The sequence below is a fragment of the Oncorhynchus clarkii genome, chromosome 27, assembly GCF_045791955.1.
Source record: "Oncorhynchus clarkii lewisi isolate Uvic-CL-2024 chromosome 27, UVic_Ocla_1.0, whole genome shotgun sequence".
Classification (NCBI taxonomy): domain Eukaryota; kingdom Metazoa; phylum Chordata; class Actinopteri; order Salmoniformes; family Salmonidae; genus Oncorhynchus; species Oncorhynchus clarkii.
In genome coordinates, this window is record NC_092173.1 from 16,360,640 (window position 1) to 16,371,997 (window position 11,358).

General features: G+C 42.2%; 1 protein-coding gene across 1 annotated transcript in view; it reads left to right on the forward strand.

Annotated features, from left to right (window-relative positions):
- LOC139386405 (unconventional myosin-VIIa-like) overlaps positions 1-7,684 on the forward strand; it is a 51,943-nt gene extending 44,259 nt beyond the window's left edge. Inside the window, exons 35-48 of the mRNA XM_071131979.1 lie at positions 2-192; positions 514-641; positions 796-953; positions 1,188-1,341; positions 1,503-1,658; positions 1,949-2,054; positions 2,229-2,342; positions 2,692-2,779; positions 3,834-3,940; positions 4,608-4,793; positions 5,016-5,132; positions 5,325-5,408; positions 5,564-5,683; positions 5,893-7,684. Coding sequence (XP_070988080.1) covers positions 2-192; positions 514-641; positions 796-953; positions 1,188-1,341; positions 1,503-1,658; positions 1,949-2,054; positions 2,229-2,342; positions 2,692-2,779; positions 3,834-3,940; positions 4,608-4,793; positions 5,016-5,132; positions 5,325-5,408; positions 5,564-5,683; positions 5,893-5,985 — 1,802 coding nt within the window. The 3' untranslated portion in view covers positions 5,986-7,684. The remainder of the gene's footprint in view (position 1; positions 193-513; positions 642-795; positions 954-1,187; positions 1,342-1,502; positions 1,659-1,948; positions 2,055-2,228; positions 2,343-2,691; positions 2,780-3,833; positions 3,941-4,607; positions 4,794-5,015; positions 5,133-5,324; positions 5,409-5,563; positions 5,684-5,892) is intronic.
- Positions 7,685-11,358: the final 3,674 nt, after the last annotated feature.

The following is an 11,358-nucleotide window of genomic DNA, read 5'->3' on the forward strand; positions in this document are numbered from 1 at the left end:
GGTGGGGAGGAGTCTACGTTCCTGTCGTTCCAAAAGGGAGACCTGATTCTATTGGACCAAGAGACAGGTCAGCAGGTCATGACCTCAGGCTGGGCCCACGGGGTCAATGAACGGACCAATCAAAAAGGAGATTTCCCTGCTGATGCCGTCTACGTCCTGCCCACTGTTACCAGACCTCAGGCTGACGTAGTGGTGAGACACACACACACACACACACACACACACAGACACAGACACACACACACACACACACACACACACACACACACACACACACACACACACACACACACACACACACACACACACACACACACACACACACACACACACACAGCCTACACTGTAATGGCTCTATCTGCGTGATTCTTAATCACCCCCCCTTCTTTATCTCTCTCTCTCTCTCTCTCTCTCTCTCTCTCTCTCTCTCTCTCTCTCTCGCTCTCGCTCTCGCTCTCGCTCTCGCTCTCGCTCTCGCTCTCTCCCTCTCCCTCTCCCTCCCTCCCTCCCTAGGCATTGATTACCATGACACCAGACCAGAGACAGGAGACGGTGCGTTCATCTCAGCTGGTTTTGCCGGAGACTGGAGAGGAGAGGGTTAAACCTTACACACTGGAAGAGTTCAGCTATGACCACTTCAGGTAGACACACACAATACAAGTTGCAGTATTTGTAACCGTGTGGGTTTTTTGTCTAAAGAAAATGTTACCTAATCAATACCTGTCACTACACCTCTCCCCCTTCTTTCTCCTCCCCCTTCTCTCTCTCCCTCTCTCTCTCTCCCTCTCTCTCCAGACCTCCTCCCAAACACACTCTGAGCAGGGTGATGATCACTAAGAACAGAGGGAAGGCCTCAATGTGGAGCTGCACCAGAGAGCCTATCAAACAGCCCCTACTGAAGAAGGTCCTCAGCCATGAAGACCTGTCACAGGATGCCTGTATGGTCTTCATAGATATCCTTTACTGGCTAACACAAACCGTCTGTAGTGTGCGTGTGCTTCTGCTTGTGTTTGTTTCAGATTCATGATCTTGTGATGAGGTAAACCTGCCTGCAACTTAAAATCCTCCTCGGCCAGATATGGAATTTCCTTCTGGCCTAATGGTTAAAACGTTGGTTTCCCAGGAGACGGGGGTTTAGATCCCACCTGTGTCGTTTGTGTAATATGTAAACTCCTTGACTATGCCACCTATGATGAAGTATATGGGGGACTACCCGTCTAAGCGAACACGTTCTGTTAACGAGCTGACGGACCAGATCTTTGAAGGAGCTCTGAAGGCCGAACCTCTAAAAGATGAGATTTTCTGTCAGATCCTCAAACAACTCACAGACAACCACGTCAAGTAAGAACACACGCACACACACACACACACACACACACACACACACACACACACACACACACACACACACACACACACACACACACACACACACACACACACATCCTAAACTTCTCTCAGATACCTCTGTTACATTGTGTTGTAACCGTGTGTGTGTGTAGGTACAGTGAGGAGAAGGGCTGGGAGTTGCTGTGGCTATGTACAGGGCTGTTCCCTCCTAGCAACATGCTGCTGCCTCATGTCCAGCGTTTCCTTCAGTCCAGGAAACACCACCCTCTGGCTCAGGACTGTATGACACGACTACAGAAGGCCCTACGGTAACACATACGTGGGCACAAACACGCGCGCACATACACGCACACATACACACACATTCACACACACACTCACACTCTGTTAATGATACAATCCTCTTCTGCTAGTTAATTTCTTAATGTTGTTGTTATTATTGTTGCTGTTGTTATTATTATTGTTGTTGCTGTTGTTGTTATTATTATTGTTGCTGTTGTTGTTATTATTATTGTTGGTGTTGTGATTATTATTGTTGGTGCTGTTGTTATTATTGTTGGTGCTGTTGTTATTATTATTGGTGTTGTTGTGGCAACAGGAATGGCTCGAGGAAGTACCCTCCCCACCTAGTGGAGGTAGAGGCCATCCAACATAAGACCACCCAGATCTTCCACAAAGTCTATTTCCCTGACGATACTGATGAGGTACACTCACGCACACACTGACACACTCACACGCACTCACACACACACACAGACTATCTTTCTGGCTTTATTCCTATTTGTGATTTACAGGTGTTTACTGTGCTGTCATTGGCTGGTGTATGTGATTGACAGGTGTTTACTGTGCTGTGATTGGCTGGTGTGTGTAATTGACAGGCATTTGAGGTGGAGTCCAGCACCAAGGCTAAAGACTTCTGTTTGGCGATCTCTGCTCGCCTGCTGCTCAAATCACCCGAAGGATTCAGCTTGTTCGTAAAGATTTCCGACAAGGTGATAGACACATGCACACACACACACACACACACACACACACACACACACACACACACACACACACATGCACACTAATGCCTTGTTCGTCGATGCAGCAGATTTAGCAGGCAGCAGCTGACTGTCTGATCTACAAATCACCTGGATGATCATAAATAACTACTCATTATTATTTGTAGATCAATCAGTCATTCACAATTGACCCACAATATATCACAGGGTTGATGCTCTCCAACATGCCCCAACTCCTCTTTGTGTGTGTGGTGTGTGTGGTGTGTGTGGTATGTGTGTGTTATGTGTGTGTGGTGTGTGTGAGGTGTGTGTATGTGTGTGTGTGTGTGTGTTGTAGGTGATAAGTGTACCAGAGGGAGATTTCTTCTTTGACTTTGTCAGACACCTCACAGACTGGATCAAGAAGGCCCGGCCCTCTAAAGATGGTATGTCATAAAAACTATGATTTAGAGTGAACTATCCCTTTAATATGTACATTCTGTTTAATATGAACTATCCCTTTAATACAAACTATCCCTTTAACGTGAACTATCCGTTTAATATGTACTATCTGTTTAATATGAACTATCCCTTTAATATGTACTATCTGTTTAATATGAACTATCCCTTTAATATGTACTATCTGTTTAATATGAACTATCCCTTTAATATGTACTATCTGTTTAATATGAACTATCCCTTTAACGTGAACTATCCGTTTCATATGTACTATCTGTTTAATATGAACTATCCCTTTAATATGTACTATCTGTTTAATATGAACTATCCCTTTAATATGTACTATCTGTTTAATATGAACTATCCCTTTAATATGTACTATCTGTTTAATATGAACTATCCCTTTAACGTGAACTATCCGTTTAATATGTACTATCTGTTTAATATGAACTATCCCTTTAATATGTACTATCCCTTTAATACAAACTATCCCTTTAACGTGAACTATCCGTTTAATATGTACTATCTGTTTAATATGAACTATCCCTTTAATATGTACTATCTGTTTAATATGAACTATCCCTTTAATATGTACTATCTGTTTAATATGAACTATCCCTTTAATATGTACTATCTGTTTAATATGAACTATCCCTTTAACGTGAACTATCCGTTTCATATGTACTATCTGTTTAATATGAACTATCCCTTTAATATGTACTATCTGTTTAATATGAACTATCCCTTTAATATGTACTATCTGTTTAATATGAACTATCCCTTTAATATGTACTATCTGTTTAATATGAACTATCCCTTTAACGTGAACTATCCGTTTAATATGTACTATCTGTTTAATATGAACTATCCCTTTAATATGTACTATCTGTTTAATATGAACTATCCCTTTAACGTGAACTATCCGTTTAATATGTACTATCTGTTTAATATGAACTATCCCTTTAATATGTACTATCTGTTTAATATGAACTATCCCTTTAACGTGAACTATCCCTTAATGACTTTAACGTGTGTGTGTAGGTATCGTACCGTCTCTGACCTACCAGGTGTTCTTCATGAAGAAGCTGTGGACCAACACTGTTCCTGGTAAAGACTCCTTCGCTGACTCCATCTTCCACTACTACCAGGTAGGAGGGTGGGGGTGGGGGGTGGGGGGTGTAAGTGTTCCACTTGTCCTAAGTAAACTTCCCAGGTTCAAACCCTGACAATGTTCACATACTATGGCTGGGATTCAATCAAAGGTGCGTTGTTTGTTGTTATGGCTTGAGCCGACCCCTACAGCGTTTACCATGAATGTGATCTCCAGGAATGTTTAGTTTTTACCTTTTATTTATCCAGGTTAGTCTCATTGAGGTATAAATCAATGTTTCAAGAGAGACCTAGTCCAACCAAAACAGCAGCATGGGGGAACAATGTTTGAGACAAATATCAGACATACTGTAACAACTTACAAACACGCCATAAAAAAAGTAAGAAATGTTGATGTAGACACATACATTTCAATTACAGAAACATAAAATCGTCATAGATAAAAAAAAATATATATATTATACGTACCACCACATCAAGTCCTAATGACAATCACATTCCTCAGTAACATGTGAGTCAACAAACGTTTTAAACTCCTCCAAGGAAACAAGATTCTGGGGTTTCAAGCTGGTCTGGAGAGAATTCCAAGACCACGGAGCTGATTAGCTAAAACACTTTTTGCCATGATCTGTTCTGATTTTAGGAACAGCTAAAAGTAAGTAGGAGTGAGATTGTGACTGGTTATTTTTGCCCTTTGGTTGCTAGGAACTGCCTAAGTATCTCCGTGGTTACCATAAGTGTAGTCGTGACGAGGTGTTCCAGCTGGGAGCGTTGATCTACAGGGTGAAGTACGAAGACGACAAGTCACACTTCCCCTCAATACCCAAGATCCTCCGGGAGCTGGTGCCGCAGGACCTGATTCGCCAGCTCTCCCCAGATGACTGGAAACGGGTGAGGCGAGACTTCTCCCAACTCTCCTGGGCTCTAATTTGCTGCCCTGGCTCTATTCTTAATGGCAGTCTTCCTCATGATTGACTACTGCGTTCAGAGTATCTTTATCTGTGACCTAATCAGCTGTTTTATTGTTTTTTTTGTCTCTGTTTTTTGGTGTGTGGCTGTGTGTGTGTGTTTGTGACTTTGCATACATGCGTCCATATCTGTGTGTGTTTGTAGTCTGTAGTAGCTTATTTCAATAAGCAGGCTGGTAAGTCCAGGGAAGAGGCCAAACTCCACTTCCTGAAGATCATCTTCAAATGGGCCACGTTCGGATCCGCCTTCTTCGAAGTCAAGGTAACCATGCCGCTCAGTGATGTCATTCTCAATCTTACCTTGGGGTAACGATACTGTCTGTCTGCCTGGTCTGTCTGTCTGTCTGTCTGTCTGGGATGTCTGACTGTCGGTCGGTCGGTCTGTCTGTCTGTCTGTTGGTCTATCCAATACTGTGTACCTCCTCTCAGTCAGTGTAATATTCTCTCTGTTCAGCAAACCACAGAGCCCAACTTCCCAGAGATCCTCCTGATTGCTATCAACAAGCATGGAGTCAGCCTTATAGACCCAAAGACCAAGGTGTGTATGTGTGTGTAGTTAGGTCCTTTGTTAATTCCCAAGGGGAAATGTCCTGTGTGTGCGTTACATGACCTCTCATCTCTTTCTCTAGGTGTTTGTGTGTGAACATGTGTTACCTGGTATTTCACTGATGCGTGTGTGTATGTCTACAACAGGACATCCTGACCACCCACCCATTCACTAAGATCTCCAACTGGAGCAGCGGTAACACCTACTTCCACATCACCATCGGCAACCTGGTCAGGGGCAGCAAGCTGCTGTGTGAGACCTCACTGGTGAGACACAATCACACACACACACACACACACACACACACACACACACACACACACACACACACACACACACACACACACACACACGTAAAAAACACACATGCCCTCACGTACGCACATGTACACATACACACGCACTCACACACGTACTTGATGAAAACACTCAGATGTGTGTGTGTGTGTGTGTGTGTGTGTGTGTGTGTTTGCAGGGCTATAAGATGGATGACCTCCTCACTTCCTACATCAGTCAGATGTTGACCACCATGAGTAAACAGAGAACTGGGCGGGGACACAGCAAGTGAACTTCCTATTGGCAGGAAGCTGCAGAGCTTATTAGAATACTGCGACCTGTTGGCCAGCCCTGCAGCTGGGGGCGGAGCTTCTCTAACCAGGTATGGAGAATGAGCCGCAGCCCATCCTCTAGCACTGCCTCCAGCTATGCCCATAGCAACGACCTTAGCAACGTCTCTAGCAACAACCCTAGCAACGATCCTGACGACGAGCCTTCCAGTGAGGATGACTACCTCTAAGCCCCTTTATCTTCCCAGAGACACACACACACACACACACACACACACACACACACACACACACACACACACACACACACACACACACACACACACACACACACACACACACACACACACACACACAGTTAAATGAGTGTTTTTGGAACATTTCGTTCAAACTGAAGAGTTGGCAGTCTGTTAACAAGGAGACGCTTGTTAATAACCAATCATTGGATGGACAGACTGAATGGAGAGCCATGTGATTGGGTACTTTAGCTAGACAATTAAGTAGTTACTGAAAATAAGAATTAAGCTAACTTACTGAGTAAAATAACCATAAAAAGCTTTAATACACAGACCTGTAAGAAAAGAGGTTTGCATGCTCTTATTGTAGCTGAATAGATTTTCACTGAACTGTCAATACATAGGTATATTTGTAGTTTTTTTTAAGCCTTAACTGTTGTTATTTTTTTATTTAATGTGTCTTTTAAGCCAGTTGCCTCTGTTTCTGAAGCAGCATGGTAGTCTATGTGACAGACCGCTGCAGTTCTGGGCAGTCTGTGTTTTTTTATATTATTATTGTGTTTGTTTTGTGTCTCTTATCATCAGAGTTAAAGCTAATTTATACAGAGGCTACGCAAGTATGCAACTCAAGCTTTGCAAAGTGGCAGTTATGCGTACTTGAGTAGCAGAAAAATGCAAACGGGCAGCCTCGGGAGTGATGACTCAACACAATGCAAGATGTTATTGTGTTGCCTACTTGCTTATGGTATAATTAGGCTTTAGTTCAGAGGTCTGTCTGCTGTAAGCCTCGGGTGGACTGGCTGCCCTGGAGTTTTAACATAGAGCATTAGTGTTTGACCAGAAAGGATCATTATCTGTAGTTTTTTTGCAGATCTATGTGCTGTAGCTCTATGAGACGTGTTTAACTCAACAATGGCCTTTGTAGTACTCACTAGAACTAGGGTTGCAAAGTTCCCTACAATCCTTAGTTGAACCAGGTCTAGACCTGAATCAGCTGGAAAACACCTGATCCATGGATGATTCTGAGTTCTGTATGAAGAGTTCTATACCCTACGTCAAAATGATACCCTTTATAGTGCCCAGGTCAAAAGTAGCGCACTAAATAGGGAGTCATTTGGGACGCAAACTACAGTGGCTTGCGAAAGTATTCACCCCCTTGGCATTTTTCATATTTTGTTGCCTTACAACCTGGAATTAAGATTTTTTGGGGGGTTTGCATCATTTGATTTATACAACATGCCTACCACTTTGAAGATGCAAAATAGTTTTTTGTGAAACAGCCAAGAAACAAGACAAAAAAACTGAAAACTTGAGCGTGCATAACTAATCACCTCCCCCATATTCAATACTTTGTAGAGTCACCTTTTGCAGCAATTACAACTGCAAGTCTCTTGGGGTGTGTCTCTATACGCTTGCCACATCTAGCCACTGGGATTTTTGCCCATTCTTCAATGCAAAACTGCTCCAGCTCCTTCAAGTTCAAGGGTCTGAAGTTCAAATGTATGCAGATGATACAGTGATATATGTGCATGCAAAGAGCAAACAACAAGCTGCACAAGAACTCACTACTGTAATGGTCCAGGTTACAAAGTGGCTCAGTGACTCGTGTTTGCATCTCAATGTGAAAAAAACTGTTTGCATGTTCTTCACAAAGAGGGCAACAGATGCTACTGAGCCAGATGTCTATGTGTCAGGGGAGAAGCTCCAGGTGGTATCCGATTTTAAGTACCTTGGCATCATACTTGATTCCAACCTCTCTTTTAAAAAGCATGTGAAAAAAGTAATTCAAATAACCAAATTCAACCTAGCTAATTTCCGATTTATACGAAATTGTTTGACTACAGAGGTAGCAAAACTGTACTTCGAAACTATGATACTCCCCCACTTAACATACTGCTTGACTAGTTGGGCCCAAGCTTGCTGTACAACATTAAAACCTATTCAGTCTGTCTACAAACAGGCTCTCAAAGTGCTTGATAGGAAGCCCAATAGCCATCATCATTGTCACATTCTTAGAAAGCATGAGCTCTTGAGTTGGGAAAATCTTGTGCAATACACCGACGCATGTCTTGTATTCAAGATCCTTAATGGCCTGGCTCCCCCTCCACTCAGTATTTTTGTTAAACAGAAAACCCAGACATATGGCAGCAGATCCACAAGGTCTGCCATGAGAGGTGACTGTATAGTTCCCCTAAGGAAAAGCACCTTTAGTAAATCTGCATTCTCTGTGAGAGCTTCCCATGTCTGGAATACACTGCCATCAGACACACATAACTGCACCACATATCACACTTTCACAAAATGCTTGAAGACATGGCTAAAGGTCAATCAGATTTGTGAACATGGTCCCTAGCTGTGTGTTGCCGCTTTCCATGTTGTCTGTTGTCTGTAGCTTGTGAGGTGTGGAAACACTTTGTTGCTTTTATGAATTTTGTCTTGCTGCTTTTTGTTTTATGTTGCTCTGTCTGTATGCTACGTCTTGCTTGTCCTATGTTGCTCTGTATGCTATGTCTTGCTTGTCCTATGTTGCTATGTCTTGCTTGTTCTATGCTGCTATTGTCTATATTGTAATTGTTTTTAATAACCTGCCCAGGGACTGCGGTTGAAAATTAGCCGGCTGGCTAAAACCGGCACTTTTACTGAAACGTTGATTAATGTGCACTGTCCCTGTAAAAATAAAAATAAACTCAAACTCAAACTCAAATAAACTCAAGTTGGATGGGTTCCGCTGGTGTACAGCAATCTTAAAGTCATACCACAGATACTCAATTGGATTGAGGTCTGGGCTTGACTAGGCCATTCTAAGACATTTAAATGTTTCCCCTTAAACCACTCAAGTGTTGCTTTAGCAGAATGGTTAGGGTCATTGTCCTGCTGGACGGTGAACCTCCATCCCAGTCTCAAATCTCTGGAAGACTGAAACAGGTTTCCCTCAAGAATTTCCCTGTATTTAGCACCATCCGTCATTCCTTCAATTCTGACCAGTTTTCCAGTCCCTGCTGATGAAAAAGATCCCCACAGCATGATGCTGCCACCACCATACTTCACTGGGGATGGTGTTCTTGGGATGATAAGAGGTGTTGGGTTTGCACCTGACATAGCATTTTCCTTGATGGTCAAAAAGCTACATTTTTGTCTCATCTGACCATCTGACCTTCTTCCATATATTTAGGGAGTCTCCCACGTTTGCTTATTTTTTTTCGGGCCACTCTTCCATAATAAAGGCCAGCTTTGTGGAGTGTACGGCTTAAAGTGGTCCTATGGACAGATACTCCAATCTCCGCTGTGGAACTTTGCAGCTCCTTCAGGGTTATCTTTGGTCTCTTTGTTGCCTCTCAGATTAATGCCATTCTTGACTGCGCTGTGCGTTTTGGTGGGTGGCCCTCTCTTGGCAGGTTTGTTGTGGTGTCATATTCTTTCAATTTTTTAATAATGGATTTAATGATGCTCCATGGGATGTTCAAAGTTTCTGATATTTTTTTATAACCCAACCCTGATCTGTACTTCTCCACAACTTTGTCCCTGACCTGTTTGGTAAGCTCCTTGCTCTTCATAGTGCCGCTTGCTTGGTGGTGCCCTTTGCTTAGTGGTGTTGCAGACTCTGGGGCCTTTCAGAACAGGTGTATATATACGGAGATCATGTTAAACTTAGATTGCATACAGGTGAACGTTATCTAACTAATTATGTGACTTCTGAAGGTAATTGGTTGCACCAGATCTTATTTAGGGGCTTCATAGCAAAGGGGGTGAATACATATGCACGCACCACTTTTCCATATTTTTTTAAAGACATTTTTGAAGTTATTTTTTTTATTTCACTTCACCAATATGGACTATTTTGTGTTTGTCTATTACATGAAATCCAAATAAAAATCCATTTAAATTACAGGTTGTAATGCAACAAAATAGGAAAAACTGCGCCAAGGGGGTGAATACTTTTGCAAAGCACTGTATGTGTTAGTTGTGTGGAGTCCAGGCAGGATGCTCTTGTTCTGCACAGAGAAGCAGAACTTCCCTCCAGCCCTAACTAACCTGTCTGTCTGCTGTTGAATTTGTTGGTTTTTGTTTAAGATTTTTGGTACTTATTTTATATTTACATTGTGTAAAGTATCTGTCCATTTAGTGAAACTATGGTTTGTATGAGGAGTGAATCTATAGTCCTGAGGGGATACAGTTTACACTAGCAACACAGAGTTCTGGGTGAATTTCCACTATAAAGCTCTACATGTAGTTTACAACAAATGGCACCTTATTCCCTATATAGTGCACTACTTTTAACTAGAGCCCTATTGTCCCTGGTAAAAAAATAAAATAAGGCTCTGAGCAAAATAAATGTACTATTTAGGGAATAGGGTGCCATTTAGGATGCAAAGTGTCCCCGGTCTGTCTGGGTAATATTACTACAGCAGCTGTGTTGCTCTACTGTTTGGACAGAAGACATGATGACGGTGGAGCTACCGACAGAGATGGTGTTAGTATAGTTTTCCTTGCCCCGCCTCTCCTCTGCACCCCCCAATGAGGGCCAGGATCAAATCAGAAACCGTGCTTGACATTTGAAGGGAATTTCCAATTGAGCAGACATCTGCAGTAGTTACCTTAAAATACGATCTCCGTAAATGAGGTAGCATTGCCTTTAAAAACCGCAATGTTGATTAGAGCACTCAGATTGAATCCCAGCCGAGGTGTCTGTTTTTGTAAAAACAATAAAGATGATTGGACGAGGACAGTGGGTCGATTTTTTTTTTGTTCAACTGGAGTAACAGAAGTAGCGTTATACTGTGGACATGGAATCAAATGGGTTAATCAATGAATAAACAACCAACTCAACCCTTTAAAGATGTTTAATATCAGGTATTACCATTTACAGTCAGAAAATAGGTACAGTAAACATTGAGAAGGCTCATACATTCAAACAAAATGGTCATCCTGTTAAACAGAAAACGACCAGAAATACTATGTAGCCTTTTGCTATTTAACAACAATTACATTCTGAGTGTTTGACACCTTTGAATCATTGTTGGGACCAAATATAGGTTTTGATTCATGATAGCATGGTATTTGTATAGCCTAGCGGTCTCTAATGCAAGCAAGGTGGAGTGCAATTCTACCAATGGCAGAAGATAATTATTTTACTCTCTG